The 25,934-nt window shown below is 41.3% G+C and overlaps 1 protein-coding gene across 1 annotated transcript in view; it reads left to right on the plus strand.

The window, feature by feature from the left end:
• HSPBAP1 (HSPB1 associated protein 1) overlaps positions 1-21,641 on the plus strand; it is a 56,093-nt gene extending 34,452 nt beyond the window's left edge. Inside the window, exons 4-8 of the mRNA XM_083585684.1 lie at positions 37-173; positions 2,759-2,930; positions 15,062-15,145; positions 20,181-20,291; positions 21,060-21,641. Of these exons, the coding sequence (XP_083441810.1) occupies positions 37-173; positions 2,759-2,930; positions 15,062-15,145; positions 20,181-20,291; positions 21,060-21,599 (1,044 nt within the window). The 3' untranslated portion in view covers positions 21,600-21,641. The remainder of the gene's footprint in view (positions 1-36; positions 174-2,758; positions 2,931-15,061; positions 15,146-20,180; positions 20,292-21,059) is intronic.
• Positions 21,642-25,934: the final 4,293 nt, after the last annotated feature.

The following is a 25,934-nucleotide window of genomic DNA, read 5'->3' on the forward strand; positions in this document are numbered from 1 at the left end:
CATGATTGCTTTACCTGAAGTGTATCCTTTCAACAGGACATAAGATGGTCTGACTTTGGATTTCCTGAAAGAAATGGAAGAGAAAGTACTCTGTGGATTGGCTCAGCAAGAGCTAACACTCCTTGTCATTTGGACTCCTATGGGTGCAACTTAGTGCTACAAGTGCAAGGAAGGTAACATTAACTATACATTGCCATCTGCGCAACCAAATGTGATTGATTCCTGATGATGAATCCTTCTTTTTGAACGTTTAGTTGATGTTTTAATTTTCTCAGGCTTTTTGTGATCGGGAGAGCCCCGGGCTCATTATTAAGAAATAGTAATGTTCTCAAATGAGAAAATCAATATGAATTTCTCTTGATATTATTTATATGAAATATCTTGTTAATCTTGGAGTAAAGAGCTATGCCGAGTGTATATACTTCTCCTGCTGGCACACCAATACAGAGGTGCTGTTTTTCTGTACATATCTGACTCACGGAATTATACCAGTCCATTCTAAAGTTCTTTCTTTATAGTTGAGTCATGCCCAATTGAATAATTTTAGACTTGGTGCTTACTGGTCTTATGGGGAGGGGGAAGGTTTTTTAGATGGTAATAGGTATTATATCTTAAGCACTGCCAGAAGAGACAGAGCCACCTGGGTGTTATGGGGTAAGCTATTTCATAAGTTGGGTGCAGCCATGGAGAAGACCCTATCTCTTGTCACAGCCAACTTTGCTTCCAGCATAGGCAGGATACCAGAACTTAGGCAGGAGATAGTTTGGTACAAGGGAGCTCAGTCTGTTATGTAGCCGGATCAGAGAAAGAGAGGCTGCATTTTCACTAACGGTCATAGCTGATTCATACTAGGCGGCCTCCACAAAATCAGAAGGCGGATGGGAGCCCCAAACAGTTTAGCATTTTCCTTATAAGAAAGGTGCTCCAAATTCCTGCTTATTTTGTGCATCCTTTCCTAAACATTTTCCAGTTCTATGCTGCCCTTTAATGAGATGGGGAAACTGTAACGGGGCATAGTACTTCATGTGTGGCTGCAACATGGATTTCTATCTCTTCTGTGTGTTGCACGTCACTTGCCATTTTATTGCCCATTCACCCTGTCCAGTGAAATCCTTTTGGGGCTCTTCACATTTTTTTGCATTTCGCCATCCTCTGGCCACCTTGTGAATAAGCTGACTGCTACACCTATTTCCTTGTTCCTCCCTTCTCCTTACAACATCCAAAACTATACCTTACACACAAAATAATAGAAAGAATCACTAGAGAAGAAAATGGTACAGAAACTGGGGGGTATGACAATGAAATGATGGTTGTCGCAGGAGGAAGGAAAGGGAGACAGCCTGGATCTGAAAGCCAGGCAGTGCCAATTGCTTTAATTGTGCTCATCAGATTGCCTTTTGCTTTTCCTGTCTATGGTGTCAATAAACATGTGAGAGCATCCCAGTTTTGTTGATTATGTGGCTCTTCTTAAATTCCATAAATTTGCTGCATGGGCTATTATTTTAATTACTTTTCCTTTTACTATTTCCATCACTTAGACTTTTCTCCTTATAAAACTTTTTTATGTGCTCATTTGCTCTGCCTTGTGAATTGACAATTCAGCATTATGGATAAACACACAGAGACACATTTTTTTAAAAAATAACTTAATAACAGGATTGCAGGCCTGTTCCCCAAGATCTCTGAAATCAACTTGGATGTTTCACTAACCCTGCAATCCTATCCATGCTTACCTGGATCAAAGCCTGATTAAATAACGAGAAATGTACTTAGAAGTAAACATGCATCAGAACCATAGGAAGCTGCCTTATACTATAGTCTAGTAATATCTGCTTTGACTCCCTCCAGGGTTTCAGGCAAACATGCCTTTCACAACTTCTGAAGCTCTTGACTTTAAATGTTCAGGATTGACCCTGGGACCTTCTGCATGGAAGGCATTTGTTCTATCAGTGAACTATGGCCACTTCCCCCAATTGCTAGGATTGGGCTGAACATGAAAGTAAATTAGACAGCAGGCTCCCTACAGAAAAATCTTGCTTTATGTTGTTAGGTTCTTCAAAGAGAGAAGAAGCATGCACTTGCTAGGATTTTCATATTGTGCTAAACTCGCATACCGCCAAGGGCAGAGCCAGGAAATTCAAGCAAAGGGGGTCTATGCACCACCCTGGCATTTTATGAGAGTTGGGTGTCTAAATAGACAGATTGCTTTCCTTGGACTAAAGTATGGTGAGCATAAAAGACAACTGAGAGAGGAGGAATAACCAAGATGCATGCAAGAATATAAACACTGGATATGCTGTATGTCTTAAATATATTGAAATATGGCACCCAAACTACTGGAAATATGTAAACTGGAAATCTTCCACAGTGGCGCACCTTTTGGTTTGTTTAGAAAAATTAAGATCCTGAGTAGAGTTAACACAAACTGCAGTATCAAGTTCAATACAGAGTTGGTTTCTCAGAAGTAAAGGCAGAAGTGAGTCACTGAAGTTTGTCGTACATGTTGTCTCCTTTCATAGCTGTATCCAGGGAAATGTAGTCCTGACTCATAAATGTGTTGTTGTTTTTAAAGTGATGCTCCCCGCCTCCTTAAAATGATGCGTGACCATTTAGTGCATTATGCTACTTAATAAGTGCCTGTTTTCCAGCTTCTCACAAGTCTTAAATAGGATGCTCGTTTGTGGTATTGATAGACTTGTTTGTTTGCAGTTGCTCAGCCTAAATGGGAGACTGTGACTTGCATCATCTCTGCTTCCAGGAAAAGATGGCATCTCTACCCACCTGAAGACTCCAGTTTCCTTTATCCTACCAGAATTCCCTATGAAGAATCCAGCGTCTTCAGCAGGGTCAATGTGGTCAATCCTGATTTGAAAAGCTGCCCACAGTTTAAGAAAGCAAAGGCCCATGTGGTTACGCTTGAACCTGGCCAGGTAATTCCTGAACTCTAACTTTACTCTAGTTTGGAACGTTTGTTAAATATGAAATAGAGAGGGGGGTTGGGTGGGAGTAAACAAAGAAATAAACAAAGCTGGGAGGAGGACCATGAGGTCTGTCTTACTTCTCCCAGTCTCACTAAAACGTTTTGCATTGTATGGTGATATATCCACTGAGCAGAGACTGTTACTGCTGGTGGAAAGAGAGGCGAGGCAACTTACAGCAATATCCCTTTCCGTCTGTAGTCCTCAGTGGCACCTCCCATGTTATTTCAAAGGATTCCCCAACCCAGAGCAGTTTTCCAGGGTCTATAGGAGACTGCAGGGGGGAGGCTTTTTTAAATAAAAAAATCATTTTCTCCTGTTCCACCAGTGGGATTCCTCAAGCTAGATCTGAAGCCTTTGGGAATTGGAGAAGCCTTTTCGTTCACAGGAGGCAAAGCCTTCTGCATCTAACCTTGTTTGTTTAATGCCATTCTCTAGCAAGTGAAACCTTCCTGGCTCATGTTCATTCACTTGTCTTGCAACTGGACCATCTAGAAAAAGCCACCATGCTTCGCAGACATTTTACCCGTTAGTTTCTCTGAATCCTGTACTTAACAGGCTTCTGGGGCTGCTCTGAAAGCATCTCATCTCTGCAACTCACAAGTTTTACAATGTATTCTTAATGAATAAGTGTGCAGAGCCAGCAAAGAGCTTTTACTTACGCTTTCGTGGTGATGGATAACTTCCATAATGGAAACACTTGCCCAGCAGCTACATCACTTGTATTTACAGCACGCATTAGTATTTCAGTAGAGAATCTCAAAGTACTCTTAACAAGGTCATGTGAAAGTTGATTAATCATATTTTACTGAGGAAAGGAGACCACAGTATCTGAAAAGCAGCCCTGTGAAGGATCTCTCAATGTGTCAGGCCATCAGTACTTAAGGGTCACTAGAATGCTCCTTTCAGATGAATTTCTCTATGGTAGATGTAATCACTTCTTTGCTTAACATGTAACTTACTGTACAAAATGGGCTGGTTTTCTCCAATTCAGATACCCGCTTGCTGGAAGTAAGTGCTGCTGAACTCAGTGAGACTCACTTATTATTTAAGTCTTTAAGGGAATGCAGCACATTGATGGATTTGATGGAATCTCAGCACCCTTTATTGTGTATCTTACAAGACAGGGAGGGTCCCTGGTGCCCTAAAACTCACAGAGATGGTTTTAGATAGACTTATCTGTGGGTTAAACCACAGAGCCTAGGGCTTGCCGATCAGAACCTCAGTGATTCGAATCCTCGTGACGGGGTGAGCTCCCGTTGCTCAGTCCCTGCTCCTGCCAACCTAGCAGTTCAAAAGCACGAAGTGCAAGTAGATAAATAGATACCGCTCCGGCGGGAAGGTAAATGGTGGTTCGCCAGAAGCGGCTTAGTCATGCTGGCCACATGACCTAGAAGCTGTACGCTGGCTCCCTTGGCCAATAAAGCAAGATGAGCACCGCAACCCCAGAGTCGGTCACGACTGGACCTAATGGTCAGGGGTCCCTTTACCTTTACCTTTTACCACCCTTTTATTTGTGGTCCTAAAGACTGAAGCAGGATGATAACCTGTTAAGGCTGTAAGGCTAACGTTCTCCAATTCTCTTTGTGACTTTTTTCCCTTTTAATGAGTTGTTTTATTAAATTTATATTCTATGGGCGGATTCAACTACTCCATTCCACTGGCAAAATTCAGCACAAGGACTCCTGTTGGCACAACAGGGTTTTTCTCCTCTTTTCCCTCATGTGCCCCCCACCCTGTGCCTCCCCCAAATCCACTCTGGAGAGTTGGGAGAACCCTGAGCACAATGTGGGGTGGGGGGGGGTGGACGGGGAAGGTGAGAGATCATTCCTTTGGGCAAGCAGGAATGCTCAGGCTGATGGCATCATTTCCTTAGCACTGCATTGAATTCTACCCTGTGTCTGTTACCTGTAGCTGCATTTTAAAGTTACTGTGAAATCTGCAAAAAATAAGTTCTTTTTAAAATGTATTTATATTTCACCATTTGTGGTGGCCTAAAACACACACACACACACACACACACACACACACACATATCCCATACAAAATATCAAACAGTATGCTAATAGCAAGAATAACAGCAAAACATTTCAGTTCTTTGAATCAAATTTCATCATCTGCCCATCCCCCACAAAATAGAGGCCCCTTTCCTCCTACACACACACACACACACACACTAAAAACAGCAAAGAATAAAGTGTTTTCAGTGCCCACTGGAACATCTGAAGTTTTAGAAGTGGGCATGTATAGCATTGTGCTGTTATGGCACTTTCAAAGCTATTTTCAGTGTGTTCTGTTGTATAGCAAATTAACATTTTATACTGCATAATAAATGTATTCCCAGTGCCCCAAATTAAATGATTTTACTTCACAGTTTTTTCTCTCCTGCAGCAGAGTAATGATCTTTGCTCATCATTTTGTTGATGTTTTCAATAGATGGTGTTTTTTGTTTTTCCTCAGTTGTTTTTTTTTAAATTGCCAACAGTGGGGCATTGCCTTGTTTTCAGGTTAAAGAATTCAATGTAGGCATTCTGTTTCAGTGATTAGGAATGGTAATGAAGCAGTAGTGTCACTGTTTTTAATTAAGCTTCAACTAATTAGAAGTCAAATCTTGTTAAAAATAGAAGGTTTAAAGGCCAGCTGCTTGTTCCAGTGCTCTGAGGTGCTACTTTGCAAAAGACATGCTAGTATAGCTGCTTCTTCTTTATAATCTCTGGCAGCCACTGAGTGGACAGAGACTTGAAGCCAAGAAAACACATGGCAATGCCAGCCTAGGTTTCTACTTCAGAATGCAAGTGAGGACATAGAACCATAAGACCACAATACCCCAAGGACTGCCTCTCCCCATATGAACTGACCCAGCCCCTGCAATCATCATCTGCAGCTCTTCCTCATGTGCCCTCTCCATGAGAGGTCCAGAGGGTGGGAGCATGAGAGGAGTGGGCCTTTTCTGTGGTGGCTTCCCATTTGTGGAATGCTATTTCCAGGGAGGCTCGCCTGGTGTCTTCGAGGCCATCTATTCCAGCTCCTTGCCGGTGCAGGAACCTCTCTGCTACAGCATCCCTGATAGGTGACCACCCATCCTCTGCTTAAAAACATCTAACAAGGAAGAGTCCACATCCTTCTAAGGCAGTCTATTCCGTGGTCTGAAAAGTTCATGCCATCCTGAAGTTCTAAGGCTTTATCTGAATCTTTTGTGAGCAGCAGGCAGGGGTGATATTTGAATTAATTGGGTCAGGTTCAAAAATAGTTTTGAACCATCTATAGGGCAGCCCTTCAGGTATTTGAAGGAATACACCTTCAGCTCCTCCTCCAGGCTAAACATACCCAACTCCTTCAACCTTTCCTAGTAGGACTTGGTCTCCAGGTCTCCCTCAGCACCTCTGTCGCCCTCTTCTGGACACATTCCAGAGGATGATTGAATATACTTCCATGTAAATAGTTCCCTGCTTACGGACAGGTAGCAGATCTGGAAGAAGCCTTCTAGCCTAGCTTTCTCCCTGCCCTGCTCATTTTCTGTGTACAGGGACCTTAAAGAAAATTAATGGAGCATGCATTCCTGCAGCCACCACTTTTTACCTGCCCTCTAAAGTGTTAAAATCCCAGGAGGGCTGTACTAAGCGATCCTTCCAAATGAGCAAAGCTAAGGAATTGTCTGCAATGAATGAATGCCAAGGCCCTTTAAGGCAGGCCTGTCTCCCAGAAGAATAATGCCTGCTGGCTCTGCTCAGGCCTGTCTAGTATTGGAAGGGTTTGTGATGAAGCAATTTGATGAGAATCCCTTAGATAGCAAACGAATTGTTCTAACCGAATGCAAAGATTGAGCGTGTATTACAAATACAATTACTTGAGGATTTGCAGTCAGCTTCACTTTGTGGTAATTTACAGTAATCTCTGTTTCTTGCTTGGCCAGGAACTGCATGCCTTGGATTAAGATGTTGTAACAATGCAGAATTGAAAAATAAAATAAAGATAAAGGTGTGTTTTGGTATTCAGGAGAGCAGCTGTATGCTAGCTGGATACTGGCTTTGAATATTAAAAGAAACTTAATGTGCCTAATGCCATCTTCTGGCCAATGTGTCTCATTCCACCACTCTTGCTTATATTAAATACATTCAGGATCCCTGTTTCAATATATATTCTAATTGCTTTTTAATGTTACCTTGGTCTTTAACTCTTAAGCCAGGATGAATAGAAGTGGATGAGCTAAATTCAATGCAATTTCATTGATTTTAAAAGATTTGCCTAGTCAGTTTGTAGGCTAATTTTTTTTTTAGAAGCTTGAATGTGTCCTTTGAAATCTTAACACCCCCAATTAAAATGTTTGAAATGTCACACTATCCTTAAAACATCTGTGTGATCATCAGTGATGGCCAAGTTACTTCAGAATTAATTCCATCTCGCACTTGCAAATGATAATTTCAGCATGTGGGTTTGTGAGCATAATTATGTGTTCAAAATGAGAGGTTCATTTGTGAGTGTCTGATGTTTGTGTGGTTTTTTTTTCTAATAGCAAATTGGCATCAGCTACCTACCTGAATTAAAAAGAATACTCTGGAAAACAAAAACAAAAACAATGGACAAGAGATGTGGGTAGCTGCTGATCAATAAAAAACTCATTTTCACACATTCATAACTCTTCTCTTTTGTGGAGCACAATTCATATAAATTGTAGGCTACACCCACCCCACCCCCACAAAAAAAGAGTATTTGTTTCATCAAGTTTGTCATCATATATGGAAAACGGATTTGAAATGGCATTGAAATAAATTGTAATCTTCATCTCAATTTCACTAAAAGATTTAACTTAATATCTCTTTAGAATACTACTGCACATCAGCAAAATCAACCCTGCTCTGCCCTCTGAATAAGCATGAAACTGCTCATGAGTTATTTCATTCTGTGTGAATGTGTTTGTTCTGTGACAAACATTCAAGACTGAGGGCTTGCCCCTCAGAAATTGCTCTCTTGCTTTGCTAGTGATTTTTAACCCTCCTTGTAGGCAAGTGATGTCTTGCCTAATTTTGGACAGATTTTGTTTTTTTGATGGGCAAATATATATATTGTAATATACACGTTCAGTACAAAAGGTGGGGACCTTTTGGTGAGACTGTCACAGCTTTTGGAACAAGACTAATGACGTATATCATGAACTTAGAAGGGACCTTCCGTAATGTTTTGGACACTTTTTAAAGGCCTTTAAAATAAAACTTCCCCACATGCAGCCCTATTGATAACCCTATTCACACAGCATAACTGGTGAATTAACGTGTAGGAGGCGAAGAGGGGAAAGGGGATATGTCTTGCCCTGCAGCCTACACTCATTCTGTTGAATGTTCTGCAGGGTGTACAGTTACTCTGCCTAACTGGGAGACAGGAAAAGCAGAGTCCCCTCCAATGTCTTATGCACATAAAGGGGCTGCATTATTCAAAATGGCAGCAGGACCCCAGCTATACCTCTGACATTTACACATTAGGTGGGGATGTCTGAGCCAAGGAAACATATGTATGTAGATATTTACATGAGCTGGATCCCTGACTGCTCAGGTAAGCTTCTATGGGAGCTGGATGAGTTGCTGATTACGTTTGTTAGTCACTGAAAAGAAAAAAGCCTCAAAGTAACTGAACTTTGCAAATAGATGAAAATCAAAAGCATAAAATTTCAAAACAATGTACTGTACTAAATTCCTAAAAGGCTCAGCCAACCATGCAATGAGAAGGGCGAGTCTTCTCTCACCCCACTAAAATAAAAGTACAGGCAACTCCCCGATTTGCACAGGGGTTGCATTCCAGGTCATCATGCATGATGGAGGAGCATGTATAAGCCCATTACACCCCTTTTCCGGCCACTGTGATACACACATGCATGGTCGCGTGTCAGTTGGATATGCGTAAATCAGTCATTGCCTTTACCACAAAAAAGGTTAACTTAACTACCAAAGACCTGGGTAAAAAGACATTTCTTAGCCTAGTGCCTGCAAACCTGACAGTGATGGTCCCAGGCATGTGTCTCTGCATTCCACACATTAGGGGCTACCACTGAAAAGGTCCATTATTGTGTGGTCACTTTCCATGCCTGTCTCGGATGAGGCATGAGATTGGGTGGTGCAGTGGTCTAAACCACTGAGCCTCTTCTTGGGCTTGCTGATCAGAAGGCCATCAGTTCAAATCCACACAACAGTGGTGAGCTCCCATTGCTCTGCCCTTGCTTCTCCCAACCTAGCAGTTTGAAAGCACACCAGTGCAAGTAGATAAATAGGTACCGCTGCGGCAGAAAGGTAAATGGTGTTTCTGTACGCTCTGGCTTCCATCAGTGTTCTGTTGCGCCAGAAGCAGTTTAGTCATGCCGACCACATGACCCAGAAATCTTTCTGTGGACAAACGCTGGCTCCCTTGGCCTGAAGAGAGATGAGTGCTACACCCCATAGTTGCCTTTGACTGGACTTAACCATACAGCGGTCCTTTATGTTTCCTTTTACTTCAGATGAGGCCTCTGATGAAGACTGCAGCATACCACACATAACACACTGCAGTGATCTGACCTAGAGGGTAACAGAGCATAGACAACTGAAACTAGAGTACCCCCCTCCACGTAGGGCCACAGCTGGACCGCCAGCCAAAGAAGGGCTAAACATGTAGCCTTTCCTGCTTCAGTTATCCACACCTAAGGTGTGGATTTTGGAGTCAGGGCTGGGGAAGCTGCAACATTGAGGAGGAGACCTGCATCACAGCCCCACTGCCCCCCTTCAGTACATGGACCTTGTTCACATGCATAACATGTACAGGGACCTCTATAAAGTCCTGGTTATGAAGGGTGGGCCTTACATGCATAGACACCATAGAGACATGTGTTTGGAGAAAACATTTACAAAACTCGAAACATGAATTGCCATCAGTTTTGTATTCCATCCACCAACACTCTCCTTTTTCACCTTTGATAACTTTACATTCCTTGCTGCTTTAATAAATTCTGGTTTTAACATTATGCTGGTATGCACAGATGTTCTCTTGGCTAGTTATTTACTATGCTTGGCTTGCAGTCAGAATCCGTAGCTGCACAGTAGTAAATTGTGCAAGGACTGGTTGCAAAGGCCTGCGTTAAATTGAGAAATACATTAGTTCATTGTTCTTGTCTACATTTGCACACCCCATAACCACACTTGCTCAGAATACCTTCTGGCGCTATGTTAGCATGTCCAAAAATGTCATGTACAAATAAGATATTGTTTCAAGGCGTTCTCTTGACAGCTGTTTTATTACTTTACATTTTTTATCTCCTTTCCCCCCATAGTCAACCTTTCGTCTCTGTCCCATCTTTACTAGTTATCTCATGTTGCCTTTCCCATTTACCGTAAGAGTAGCATCTGTGTCTAAATAACTCTAATAGCATTATTACAGCAAGCCAGTAGAGGTTTGGAGGTGCTCTAATGTGTGCAGGTAGTTTCTTACCTTGCCCTAAAAAATTACTCCATTTAGTTCAGTGGTGCAACTCCCCAGCCCTGACACCAACATCCACAGCTGCTCCTTCCATTTAATTGAAAAAGAAAGAGGAGAATGATGTGAGCAAGAGCTTTGTATAAGCATCACAACGCATAGGAATTCTGGATTGTAGAAGTGTCCATACTATATAATGTATGCATCTATATTGGAAAGAAAACATTTGAAGCACAAAACTGCAAACACATGTTCTTTTTCTCAGTGACAGCCTCATGTATTTTTGTTCCAATGTTATTTTACTAGTTCCTTTGTCATGAGTATAGCATGATTATTCTAAATTTAAGGGATCTTTAGACATGAATTCTGCTAACACATGTAATAATGTCATTGAAAGTGACTGTGGGTGGATGAATATCGGAGGTATGTCTTTTAGACATACTATACTGGCCTAGGCGACCCCAACATAGGTTATCTGAAAATCTGGTACACTGTATAGCTGAAGTTAGACACCTAAGGCTGCAGTCCTATATCCACTTAACTAGGGATTAATACCCACTGAACAGAATGGAATCTGCTTCTGAGTAAACATACATAGGATTGCACTGTAAGCCCCACTGGTTACACGCATATAGTTCAATTCCACAGAAATCCATGGGATTCAAAGGCACTTTAACACTTTGAATCATGTCCTTGGATATCTTTAAAACTGGAGAATTCTTATCAATGTAGGTATTTCAGTAAATTAATTTACTGTAATATATTTACCACACAATAGTTCCTTTCCTATGCTCTGATAGATATTTTTATACTCTTAGTCCCTGTTTTTATGACCTCATAGTTTCTTATGACCAACAGTTTTCCATAGGATTAAAAATATTTATCCAAAATGCCCCAAATATTCTGGTAAATGGGCCTGTGTTTTACATATACCCATCTCCCTGTGTAAGCTGCATGGTGCATCTCTGTGTGCACACGCTTGCAAAGAGTTGTTTTTAAATAATCACAGGTTTAGGATTAATGAGGTTTGGATAATGAGCTGGAGAGCAATGCATCAAAACAGCATTAACATATGCACCATTTAAAACATTGAACTGAAAGTATACACTGTTAATCATCTGCTAGAACAGCCTTCCCCAGCTCAGTGTCCTTCTGAAGCTGTTGGATTCCCATTAGCCCATTAGCCAGCATGGCCTCTGGTCAGAAATGGTGGTAGCTGGTTCTCCAGAATATCTGCAGGTTAGTGAAGACTATGCTAGAATGTAAATATACTTAGGGTGTGATCTAGTCAAAAATTAAGCACTTTTTAATTTCCGTCAACTTCACTGGGACTGGGAGAGATTTAGGCTTTGATCCTATATACACTTGGGAACAAGTCCCATTGAACTCAGTGGAGCTTACTTCTGATGAAGCATGTAGGATTGGACTGTTAGCAGGGTGCAATGAAATCAATAGGAATCTTAGTGAACTCACTGAGACCTAGAAGTGCTTAATTGGGGGATAGTTTTATGTCCTTCATGCTTTGTTCCTCCTCACTGAATTTGGATTTGTATCAACAGAGGAAAAGACATCAATGGAGGAAAATAGTACATCAGAATTTTATTTTTGTCAGTGGATTTTTCAATGAAGTTACATAGCTGTATGTGGCAGGAACCTAGCATGTTGCTCATGGATATTTCCTGAAAAACCCCTGTGGGTTTTCAGGATTGCTGTAATGTCTTCCATGTGTCTTCCTCCAAGAGGATAGTACCAAAAGTATTTCTACAGATGAAAATGCTGTTTGGAATTGGCTCTTTATTTGCTGCATTAGAGCAGCTACTGAAAGCATTTACTGAACATCACAGACTAGGGTCTTCTGGGGTTGTTTTGCTAAATGGTTCCTCTGCTTTGGGGGGAGGGCGGCTTTTTCTTTCAATCTAACCCTTGTTTATGTGTGCAATAGTTCAGGGCTAATAACCCTGTTTCAGATAAGAGGATTTGGAATGAGAGGTTATCAATGGGCTGGTCACTCTCTGTAGTAAATATTGGTAGAACAAGACTATGGAGGATGTTTTTAGCCTTGAGATAATTCCACTTAGAAAAACCAGGAGGAAGTAAAGCATTGTGAATACTATTACTGAGAAACTTTGTGTATGTCCTTGAAAAAATTCTTGCAAGAGTGGATTTTTCAAAGGCCAAAATAATACCTAGGGACCCGTGTCCCAATGACCAATCTTCCTTCAGCCCTTAATCTCTTGGTGCTGCTTTGAGCACTCGGTTTAAGGCAGCTTATAAACTGATCAATCAAATCAAATCATGCCTTAATTTTGCTCCTGTGTATTAGTGCTGACATTGCTGTGTGCTTAATGGAGATTCTGCAGCTGTTTGAACACTTGAAAGCATTTAATATTCCTTGGATGTACGTAATGCTGCTAATAATCTTTTTATGAATGATACTAAGATTATTACACCAGTTTTGGAGGTGGGATGGAAAATGATGGATCTCTGTGGTCACCCGAGCTTCCCATGACACCCGAATCCTGGCTTTGTCCTGTGGAAGGTTTGGAGCCAGTGTTTTCTTTTCGGATAAGAGTCCTGGGAGAATTGGGGTCAGAAGAAAATTGAGTACAATAATTTGCAGGAACTGGATCTTGTGATTGTTCAGGGACCATAGCTCAGTGGTAGAGCACATGCATAGAATGCAGAAGGTCTCAGGTTGCATCCCTAGCATCCTCGGCTAAAATAACCAGGTAATGGGACATCACCTTACCAACAAAGGTCCGTATAGTTAAAGCCATGGTTTTCCCAGTAGTGATGTATGGAAGTGAGAGCTGGACCATAAAGAAGGCTGATCGCCGAAGAATTGATGCTTTTGAATTATGGTGCTGGAGGAGACTCTTGAGAGTCCCATGGACTGCAAGAAGATCAAACGTATCTATTCTTAAGGAAATCAGCCCTGAGTGCTCACTGGAAGGACAGATCGTGAAGCTGAGGCTCCAAAACTTTGGCCACCTCATGAGAAGAGAAAACTCCCTGGAAAAGACCTTGATGTTGGGAAAGATTGAGGGCACAAGAAGAAGGGGACGACAGAGTACGAGATGGTTGGACAGCATTCTCGAAGCTACAAACATGAGTCTGACCAAACTGCGGGAGGCAGTGGAAGACAGGAGTGCCTGGCGTGCTCTGGTCCATGGGGTCACAAAGAGTCAGACACGACTAAACGACTAAACAACAACAACAACAATGGGAAAAGACCTCTGCCCGAGACTCTGGGGAGCCACACCCAACTAGCGTAAAGAATACGGGGACCACATCAAGAGAGGGCTCTTGCTCTCCTCGTGTTCTGCTTGTGGGGTTTCCAAAGGTCTTTGTTTGTCAACTGAGTGCTGGGCTAGACAGGCCTCTGATTCCTTTTGGAGGTCTTCACAGTTTATATGGGTTTTCAGCACCTTGGTTAACTTGGTCTTATTGGCAGACTTGACTGCATCCTTGCTTACCCCCGACTTCAAATAATATACAACAATTACTTTCCTGACTTTTCCTAGGATTTTTTTTTTTTAATGGTGCTACATTAGCTGTCTTCCAGTTCTCCAGTAAGGAGGTTGATTTTAGTGACAAGTTTCATTTTTCTGTTAGAAGATTAACCAATTTCACAGTTCTTTAAGAACTCTCAGCGATGCCATACGGTCCTGGTGACTTGCTAATTTGTACGTTGTCAGTTAGCTTCAGAACCTCATAGAGTCACAGAATTGTAGACTCATATTACTCTTATTTGATTCAGTTAATTGTTTCATTTAATGACTGCTGCTTTTCATTATTGTTGTATTAATGCATAGCTTCGATATTATCTATTTTGTTAATTTTCTTTTGTTAGCTGTTGTAAGTATTCATTTGAATGGAAGAGAGGGATAGAAATATTAAATAATATAATCTCATGATAATAATTCTGCAGATGCTCTCTCCCAAAAACTGGTTTGGGGTGGATATCTGGCTGACTTCAGATATGCAGTAAGAAGAATTCAAATCATTCCTTTAGCTTTTCTTTCATTTTCCCATCTTCCTTTAATAATCATTTTGCACCCTTAGCATCTAATGAATGAACTGCCTTCCTGGTTCCTGGTTCTAGCTCCCAAATTCCATTCTTCTCTATTCTCTTTCCTCTACCGAACCCTGTATTTTTTTATTTATATTTTTTTAAGATGAAGGTAAAGATGGAGATTGACCTAGGATGAGACATTCTGGCGTTTCCTTCCCTCCTTATGTCAGATAAGAAGGGAAGTCTGGACAAGCTAGTGACAGGAAATCCTCCTGCACTTTGGTCTCACCAACATGCTGCTCTCCCCCTGCCATTTCACAGAGAGGGGGAACTTGTTTTGCTGACAAGACTGTTTAAAAATTGTTTCCAGCGGAGGTGGGTTAGTTGGAGTTTGCATTTTGAACCTAGCAATGAAAGGCTGGCAGAACCAGATAAGATCCATGTCAGACAGCCTAAGTACATTATACAGCAGACAGCAAATGCAGAGGAGGATCAATTGGAGAAGTTTAGAAACTGCTGCTGAAAAATATATTTTTCAAGGTGATTTTTTTTTTAATGTCAGGGAAATGCTATAGTTGCACAAAAGGGGTTTTATGACTTTTTAAATTCCTTTTCTTCTTCTTCTCCCATTCAGGTCCTGTTTGTTCCCAGGCACTGGTGGCATTACGTAGAATCCATTGACCCAATCACTGTTAGCATAAACTCATGGATTGAACTGGTAACTATCCTCCCCCCACCCCCCATTGTTTATCTCTTAAAACCATCAGGCACACACATGGCCTGAATGTTCACAGATGGGCATGGCATCTGGAAATGTGCTGGAGTAGTTTATAATAATGATCTAGCTACCTATTTCCATACACCCTACTAAGCATACTTGACTGCAATGATCACAGATTCTTTCCCTTGCTACCGTTGACCTTCCCCTTCCCATGTTGTCTCCCCTGCCTTGGAATTACATAGATTGTAAGCCGCCCAGGACAGAGACCTGTCTCTTACATTTTGTAATGTGCAATGTGTAATGTACATAGATGAGGCTATATAAATCATCACCCACATACTGTTGGACTCATATCAACTCTAGCCAACATGGCCAGTGGTCAGGGCTGGGAGTTGGAATCCAGGAGGGCCACATGTACCCCACCCCTTGCTGTAGTTTATTTTTGTGTGTGTGGTTTAAAAGCTGAGCGTATTTTCAGCTCTCTCATGAAATTTCCAAGAAACAGCTTTTGGAGACCAAGACAGTACAAGCTAGAGGGGGTGGAGAGGAACAAAAGTGAAGATGCTACTAGCGTGTCTATTTAGTTAAAATGTCTGCTTCACTTTGATGTCATATTATCTTCCTCCCCCCACAACATTTACATCCCATCTTGTCTTCTACCATGGAACTCATGGCAGTCTATGTATATATATATATGTTTCTCAGGGTGATCCATCAACAGTGGCCAGACCCAGATCTGCTTAGTTTCAGCAAAATGGGGGCCTCATGTGCCTTCATGCCATGTAACTTGGAACTGAATCTGACATCCTGAAAATCCCAAGGCTTGGTAGTATTCTACACAGGATGCCTTCCTCATCTTTTTACAAAATGGCATATGCTCTTGAAGTCAAAGCTAAGCAAACATTAGTGTTTTGTAGTCTCCGGTATTGCTTGAATGCAGCATGCTGGACTGAAGTTATTAACTATCTCCCAAAATTAAAAACCTCACAAACAGTTTGGAGGCTTCAAGCTAATAAGTTGACTGTGGGCACTGCTTAACCCGAGGAATGCCTGCATGTCGTCTTTTTGGTGACAGTTGATTATACCCTATTATCCCTGGAGATGACAGCAGCATTACTTTTTAGGTGTCGGGCTATCTGTCTTAGAAAAATAATGCGTGACACGGGTGTTAAAATGTAATATCAAGAACATTTTCATTATTCACTCAAGCAGTTCTCCAGCTTCCAGCAATAACCAGCTGCTACCACGTTGATATGATAGGTGTGTGTCAAGCCCTCTTCAATAGCCTTACTGATACAATTAATTATTTCGCTGAGACCTTATAATAAAGGATAAAGTTTTAATTTGTTTTCAACACACTGAGACCACTTCAACTCTTGCTTCTTACGGTAGGGGGGATTAATGCTATTCATGGATACTTTGAGGCAAAATGAACTTTCCAGGCTTGCAACCCCTTGAAATGCTTTAAGAATGTTCATGTACCGAGGTAAGCTAGACTAAATGTGTACATACTAAAATGTGAATAGATGAGCTGAAAAGTTTCAGGCTTATGAAGCTGCATTGCAATAAGATCAAAATGTCTGCAGGAAAGGACATGTAAAACTACTGAAATCCATTTTCCTATGAAACAGCCCACCTGCTCTGAATTTAACAGGTACAGACCCCAGATCTTTTTCTGTATATATACTTCACAATCAGACCGTATGATGAATTTCTTAGTCTTAAGATTATAAAATTATTGCTGGTAGCTCTAAGACTACATACATTGTGACTGTCCATGAAATAAAATCATAATGAGAGCTATCTTAATTGTTTAGACTGGAGCAGAGTATTTGAAAAAAAGAATTGTAGATTCTGGTAAGATTGTCCGCAATTCCTAACATCAGTTTTATATTACAAGTCTCTGGCACTACATTTTAGTTCAATTTTACATGAGATTCCGTAGCAACTGCCCTGATGTGAGACAATGAAGTGGTCCTTCTGCCAAGCTTTCTTTTTCCTAATCACAATTAGTATTTTGCTCTGGGTTCCTAGGATTATTGAGCACATCGAAGCAGTTGTTCCCAAACTATTTAATAAAGGGAACTTACCAAAGGAAACAGTACCTTGTCGCACCATGTCTAGGAGTTTATACAGTGGTGCCTTGCAAGACGAATGCCTCGCAAGACGAAAAACGCGCAAGACGAAAGGGTTTTTCGTTTTTTGCGTTGCTTCACAAGACGATTTTCCCTATGGGCTTGCTTCACAAGACGAAAACGTCTTGCGAGTTTGCTTCCTTTTTTCTTAAAGCCGCTTGAAGAGGTGCAGTTGCGACGGACCGTGCTTCGCAAGACGAAAAACATCGCAAGACGAAAAGACTCGCGGAACGAATTAATTTCATCTTGCGAGGCACCACTGTACAGAGTTTTGGGACTGCGGTGGTGATGGTGGTGATATTGCGTAACTCATAAAAATGACTCAAAGTGACTTGCAAACACAGTAGAAGTCCTAAAGCCATTTGCAGTAAACAGAATCAATAAAAACTTAAAAAGCAAACACACACATATCTAAAGAAAGAAAAGGCAAGTCTAGCTTTTACTGCACGACTTCAGCATGAGTTGATATAGATAGCAAACAGAGACTGATGCTGGACCAGCAAAGGCTGTCTAGTCTGTACAAGTTGCAATCCTCCTTTGATAACTTTGAACTAGATCAATCTGGGGTTATTTGTTTGATATAGATGTGATATGGCACCATCAGAAATGCTAACGGTTTATTCTAGATAGTGCTTCCTTTGCTGGTGCAGTGATAAATAGTAGAGAAGAAAGAGGAATGGGACGGTAGGTAGAGGAAGGTAGATTTTATGCAGTTTCCATGGGGAAGGAACAAGCATCTTCTTATACACCACCTTCAGTTTCCTTCCAGCCAAACTCAAGCAAGCAAGCCCCATTTCGTCAATCTGCCTCCATCTTACTATTTGCTATGGTGCCAGGAATACCACGTTACACGTTGAATTTGCTTGTCCTTGCCCATAAACAGTCCTCCGATCCAAAGCAATTCACTTAAACAAGAAAGCCTGGCCTGCCTGTGTGTCTCATCCTGATGAAATCCTAAATTAGTCTTTGTATTTCACCGCCTAATGGCACTCAGAAGAGACATGACAGCTTGTAACATGTAAGAATCAATTACTGGATTCTTGTTTCATCTTTAAAAGCTGTGTGCTGGTATCCTTCGTTAAAGACAACATTTGCTTTCCCCCCCTGCTGCTGCTATTTAAGGCTGCAATAATACATCAGTGGGTTGGTGATACTGTCAGATGACAGTATGCTCCCTGGAATTTAAAATGATTTAGTTTTGCATTTGTAATAGCTCCCAAGGCATTTGCTGTCTCTCAGAAATATCCTTTGTGTCTTAGCTTAAGTCATTTAGAGATACAATTTTGGACATACCTTTTTGATCTTCCTGAATTAAAGACCCTATACATTAGACAGCATCCCTGTGGTATAAATTAAGGTTCACAAGACTCAATTAACTTAACAAGACGCTAATACAGTGTATTGTCCGCCAATTAGAAACATGTAATTGCTTGATCATGTGGCTTTTATGGGCATATTATGCGTAGTATGATAATAAGGGATGTTAATTCCCCACCCCACCCCCAAGTGTATGTGCTGGAAATTAGAGATCTCTTTAACACGAGAGTCTTCGTTCCTTCAACTATTGCATCCAGCCTTGTGCAACAGGGCTTTCCTCCCATCTCCCACAGTGTGCCCCTGAGATTGGTTCAGGTGGCAGGAGAATCCTCAGAACAGTGCAGGGGGAGGTGAGGGGGGGGTCGTTCTGTCTGGCATGCTTGCCCTGATGGAAAGATCAACATAGCACAATATTAAATTCTTCCCTTGATTTGTATATTGTACAGGGAGTCATTATGTCCCCAATCCTGTGTTGCTGGATCCCCCATCATCCCCAGTCAGCATGGCTGATAGTCAGGGGGTCAAAGGAGTCACAGTCCAAAAATATGATGTAACCTAAGATTAGGGAAGCCTTCTCTAGTACTACTGGGTGAGGTCCGGGATGAGGATTCTTCAGAAGTTCGGGGCACCATAGCTCCTGAAGATGTCAGTAGTGTGAATGGTCAAACCAATAACTCTGAGCTGCAGCCCCTCCATTCAGTGACTATAGGTCGGTAGAAGACATGCAGAAGCTCCCAGGTTTTATCCTTGACATCCCCAGTTAAAATATGTGCGAAACCCTGGAAGAGCTGCTGCCAATCAGAGTAGACAATTTTTGTTGTTGTTGGCATCCATCTGTATAAGAGACAGGTCTCTGTTCTGAGCAGCTTACAACTGATATAATTGCGACGCAGGGGAGACAACAAAGGAAGGGGAAGAGTTTTCCTTCTCCTAGATGGGCTACCTTCCTGGGTTAATGAGCTCCATCTGACCCCCACTTCCCTCTACTTCTATGTAATTAAACTTCTTCCTAGAAAATAATTAAACCCCAGCTTTCATTAAAAAAACACAACATCCAAGTCATAAAGGTTGGATTATTGGTGGGAAGACTGGTGAAGTCTCAGAATATGCCACTGAACGACAGTTGCTAGAGAGCAACAGCAGGAGAAGACTATTACTTGCATGCCCTGCTTGGTGGAGAAGTTAAACAATCTCACTTGGTATAAGTCCGCTTCTGTGTTTCCAAGTTGCTTGAGAAATTTGTGAGATCTTATTTTCTGGAAAAGTTTTTTTAAGACAGGATGGATAAAAACGCATCACAGAAGAACTAATTCTGCCCTAGTGCTTATGTTATGGGTTGCCCTTGCAAGAGGTGTTTTCATTCACAACCCAAAGTCCAGGAACAGAACCTGAAAGCAAAAACGTGGCCTTTTGTACTTCTTTGTACTGATTTTTTGCTTTATCAGTTCCACTAAAGAAGAGTGGCTGGCTCAAAACACATTGAGCTTGATCAATCACCTCTTCATTGCACCTCTAAGTTTCCCTCTCTTCCTTTCTATCCATTCCAGTTATCACAATGTTAGCTTATGTTTCTTTTGTAGGATGCAGATCATGAAGCCCGTATAGAAGAGGCAATAACTCGAACGCTGATATGTGCAATCAAATCTGCTGAAAACACCAGTGCATCAGATTCCTGGCTCAACCCCACAGAGGTGAAGTTCCGCATGAATAAGCCATGGTTTTCACTCCTTTGACCCAGTGACATTTTTGTTTCCTAAACTGCAAGTCTATGCTCCCCCACTCCCCCACCTTTGCAGCTGAATTTTTAGTAACTTTGGCATGGCAGAGCCTGAGTCTTCATGGCTGCTCCCCATTATCTTGGTTTAACCCCTCACTGGAAGCGAACACCGTGTCTTTCAAGGATTCCCTCCTCCAAGTCCAGAGATTCAGAAGTTCAGATTGCTCCATCTGTACATATCTAGCCATTTGCCCTGTATGTAGTAGGGATGGTCAGGGGATCCAGCACAGTTAAGAGTGTGGGTGTGTGCACTGCATGGCTCTGGGCACATTCAGTTGTTCTTAAGTCCACCCTAACATCGTCACATATTACTGTAAAGACCAGTGCTTTATGGTAAGGAAGCACTTTGACAGGGATAGTTTAATTTTATTTGACATTCGCTTTTTGCAGGCAATAAATATGCCACACAAACTCAGGCTTGCACAGGCGGCTCTTGCTTAACCAGCTTCCTCCTTTGCTTCAACAGAGGGGAAAGTCCCATGCACGCAATGTCTTGGCTGGGCTAGTGGGCCACCTTGGTTGAAATGAAAGCAAGCAGAAAAGCACCCAAAGAACACAATAGGGTGGCAAAATAAAGTGGAAGCAATGGGGATAGATGAGAAGGACAAAACATATAAACGAATCCTAAGATTAGCAGAGAAGGTATCACCTGTTTATACACTGAATGTATTTTATTTTCTAGGTTGAAGTAACTTCCCATGAAACCAATCTTCAGTATGTGAATGGGGCTGTTTCTGCATATTTAGAGCATCAGAAGACTAGTAAAATTGAAGACACGGACCTTAGAACTGAAGAGGTTAATCAATACCCATGTAAAAGAAAGAAGGTCCAAGGGAGATCAAAACCTGAAGGCTTCCAGTTGATGTCCTGTGAATCTAGCCTAACCGTGATCCAAGGAAAGAAACTGGAAAAAATTCCATTTGGACATAATCTTTTTCAGGTTTTACCACAATTCTGGGAAACAGATTCAACTGGTTCAGCTGAAAATGACAGTAAAGGGTCTCCAAATGAAAATGATGAACACTTTGGAAAATTGCATTGTGCTGGGAAGACATCAAAAGTGATTGGTGATTCTGGAGCATTAGTAGATCAGAAGGATCCAGGATGTAGTAGCATCTCTCCACAAGCAGTTATTTGTACAAATGATTTGCTAGATTGTGTGCTAAATCCCCAAGTCATCCGTTTAATGGCTCAACTTTTGATAGAAAGAGCAACTGTTTAAAATGTGTGCTTTTCTGAAAATAAAAAAAACGAATGACAAGTATGTTCTGGAGGTTCCACAGCTTCTGTACTAAAGAATTCTTAGCTGCGCATCAGCATCAGCTCAACTGCAAACTTCCAAACAATACAGCAGCTAACTATGTCAGGGCTTTTGTAACCATTTCCCATGGGGTAGCTAAGTTTGTGTGTTGCAGCAGAAGCAACAGTCTTTTGGTACCTTAAAAACTAACAATTGTCTTTATGCATAAAAATAGAAGAAGAATCCTGCTGGATCATTTATGTGTTTTGTCAGAAGGCTAAGACAACACAAATCATTGTCAAAATATATAAATAAATTGTTTATTTTAAGACAACAAAAATGTTTTAGGAAGGTGCTTCACAAAGCCTTTGCATCATCTTAGGCCAGGTCTAGCTGGTTGAAGCTGGATGAAGAGCCAGAAATTATTACCTCCTGTCTTGCCCAACAACCCCATTAACATACCATAATTACAACCTTCCAGTGCTTTAGGTTGCAATTCTAAGCACATTAACCTGGTGCTAAATCCCACTGAACTCAATGACGCTAAGCCTGTATACACATTACATATTAAAACACAGCTAGGTTGCTCTTTTTCTCAGTTTGGATAGTTTGAGGGTGGTTGGGGGGAGTCATCAAAATGCAGTAATTCAGGACAGGATAAATACAAGGTACGGTTTGTGGCTAATGTGTATCTACTGCTTCCCAAGCAGGCAAGCACAGGATGCTGAGTAATGGGGAGTGCTTAGGCAGTCTATGCAGTTCCCTGAGAGGAAGTTCCACTGCACACAGTGAAACTTAATTATTGTTCTATGTGTCTGGGCCTCTCTGCTCAGAGGGTAGCAAACATTTTCATTTCTATACTAGTGTGCAAACTCCTCCGTAGATGTATTGAGAATTTCAATACAGCTATTGCAATTCACTCTCTTTCGCCCTGCGGGTGAACAATATTGTTTCTCATGGGTTTGTCTCTCCTCAGTGCACACCCTTTGTTTTGCAGTTACATTTTGCATTTCGAGACCCCTCAGCCACCCCCTTGTTGGAAATAACTCGCACAAGGACACGGATATTAGGTTTATGTTATTGGGCAAATTTTGGCCACAACTTTATTGGAATTACAGAATGTGAGTGGTATTGGCTTAGGCATTGATTGGACCTGACTATATCTGACTCCTGCCCATTGTGCAGGAAGTGCCCAGTAAGGGTAAGGAAGCTTACATTTCACTTATACCGAAAACAGAGACTGAAAAGACACAGCTTAAGAACTACCGCCCCATATCGCTGCTTAATGTGGATTATAAAATTTTTGCAGATATTTTAGCTAAAAGATTTAAAAAAGTGTTAGTAGAAGAAATTCATAAAGACGAAGCGGGTTTTCTCCCGGGCAGACATTTGTCTGATAATACGAGGAACATAATTAATATCTTAGAAAAACTACAAGTGAATATTAATACTAAAGCAGTTCTGATATTTGTGGACGCAGAGAAAGCCTTTGACAATATTTCTTGGAGTTTTATGAAGAAGAATCTACAGGGGATGGGGGTAGGTCAAGGTTTTGGAAACGGTATAGGTGCAATTTATTCAGAACAAAAGGCTAAATTAATTGTGAATAATGTAGTGACAGAAGAATTTAAGATTGAGAAAGGAACACGACAAGGTTGCCCAATCTCTCCATTGCTTTTTATATCGGTCCTGGAGGTTCTGCTAAATATGATTAGAAGGGACCAATTGGTTAAAGGTATACAAGTGGGAGCTAAACAGTACAAACTGAAAGCATTTGCCGATGATTTGGTATTGACTTTACAGGAGCCAGAATCTAGTACTAAAAGAGTACTGGAACTGATTCAAGAATTTGGTCAGGTAGCAGGCTTTAAGTTGAACAAGACAAAAATTAAGGTTCTAGAGAAAAACCTAACTGTGATAGAGAGAGATAAGTTTCAGAAGGAGACAGGATTAACATTCGTTAAGAAAGTGAAATATTTAGGGGTTAACATGACTGCTAAGAATGTGAATTTATTTAAGGATAATTATGAAAAATGCTGGATTGAAGTGAAAAAGGACTTAGAAATATTGTCAAATTTGAAGCTATCACTGTTAGGCCGAATTGCTGTGACAAAAATGAACGTATTGCCAAGGATGCTGTTTTTGTTTCAAACATTGCAAATCTTGGACAAAATGGACTGTTTCAAGAAGTGGCAGAGAGATATTTCCAGATTCGTCTGGCAGGGCAAGAAGCCTCGAATAAAATTTAAGATATTAACTGATGCTAAAGAAAGAGGTGGATTTGCCCTGCCAGACCTTAAACTTTATTATGAATCAGTCGCTTTTTGCTGGCTGAGAAAGTGGCTGCTTCTTGAAAACACTGATGTGCTGGACTTAGAAGGTTTCAACAATGTATTTGGTTGGCATGCTTTAACAAGGTTAAAGCACATAAAGCGTTTAAAAACCATATTGTTAGAAAAGCATTGTTTAATGTCTGGATAAGATATAAGGACTTGTTAGAAAATAAAACCCCAAGATGGTTGTCACCAATGGAAGCGAAGGCTCAGAAAAAACTCAATATGGAGGCCAAATGGCCAAAATATTGGGAAATTCTGGAACAAGAGGGAGACAGAATAAAACTGCAGAGCTTTGAAAAATTAAAAAACAGAGTGCGAGACTGGCTCCATTACTACCAAATAATGGAGGCATATAATTTGGACAAAAAACTTGGCTTCCAGGTGGAAAAATCAAAATTGGAAACAGAATTGTTAGATCCCAAAATTAAGAATTTGTCAAGAATGTATAACTTGCTGTTGAAATGGAACACTCAGGATGAAACGGTGAAATCTGCTATGATTAAATGGGCACAAGATGTTGGACACAACATCATGATGGCTGACTGGGAACAGTTATGGACCACAGGTATGAAGTTTACGGCATGTAATGCCTTAAGAGAGAATTTAATGAAAATGATTTACAGGTGGTACGTGACACCAGTCAAGCTTGCAAAAATTTACCATCTGCCCGATAATAAATGTTGGAAATGTAATGAGACTGAAGGTACATTCTTTCACTTTTGGTGGACGTGCCCAAGGATTAAGACATTCTGGGAGATGATCTATAATGAAATGAAAAAGGTATTTAAATATACCTTCCTGAAGAAACCAGAGGCCTTTCTCCTGGGCATGGTCGGCCAATTGGTGACAAAGAAGGATAGAACTTTCTTTATGTATGCTACAACAGCAGCAAGAATACTCATCGCAAAGTATTGGAAGACACAAGATTTACCCACCCGGGAAGAATGGCAGATGAAGTTGATGGACTACATGGAACTGGCAGAAATGACTGGCAGAATCCGAGACCAGGGAGAAGAGTCGGTGGAAGAAGATTGGAAGAAATTTAAAGATTATTTACAGAAACATTGTAAAATTAATGAATGTTAGAAGGATGTTGGAATGAAGTTATATGGCTTTAGTAGGAATGTTATAAAGAATTAAGTAAAAATAGATTGTTAATGGGCCAAAGGGGAAAAAATAAGGTTAGATTGGGTTAAGATAAATTATAGGACAAAAACTGAGAAAGATGGAAAGGATTTGCTGAAATAGCTAACTGAATTGGAATACAAAAAAGGGAGGTGTGAGGAGGCCGTTGAAACAAGTAAATGAAAGACAAGATATGGAAATATTGGATGTGTTTTTAATTGTTTCTGTTCTTGCTTTTGTTTTGTTAAGATAAGTAGTGTTTTTGTTTTTCTTGTATTGTATTGTTTTGCTTTGTTTAATTTTTTTCCCTTCTTTTTGTAATCTTTAAACTCTTAATAAATATTACTTTAAAAAAAAAAGCCACCGGTAGGGGGAGCCCTGTAGATGCGGACCAACTCAAGCTCCCCCTGGTGTTCCCGTCGGGGTCGTGTCAAGGCCTTAGCCCCCCAGCCGGGCTTCACACTAGAACAACACCACCGGATTCCTTTAACGGAATACCCTTAAGCATGGAGGGGCAGGTGATGGCCACACCTCCCATCCCCCACACAAGGTCAAACAATGCCTAACCGCAACCCTAACAAAGTTGTGACGATTGCTTCAAGGTAGGCGAAAACCAAGTGGCCAGTGCCAATTTGCCAAGTGGAAAAATTCCTACCAGGCCTCTCGGACAACCAAGGCGACCAACTGAAGTCCATAGCAAGGCCATTGCCTAACCTGCAAAATAGGGAGGGAGGGTGGGTGATTGAGGAAGCGAGCCAAAGAGGAAGTCCTCTGGCTCGCTCCTCTGTTTAAACGGCCCCAGCCACGACCCCCCCCCCGGCCGGCGGGTTGGCTGGCCGGTCTCTGACGTGGCCAG

The sequence above is a fragment of the Podarcis filfolensis genome (assembly GCF_964270895.1).
Source record: "Podarcis filfolensis genome assembly, chromosome: 1".
NCBI lineage: Eukaryota > Metazoa > Chordata > Lepidosauria > Squamata > Lacertidae > Podarcis > Podarcis filfolensis.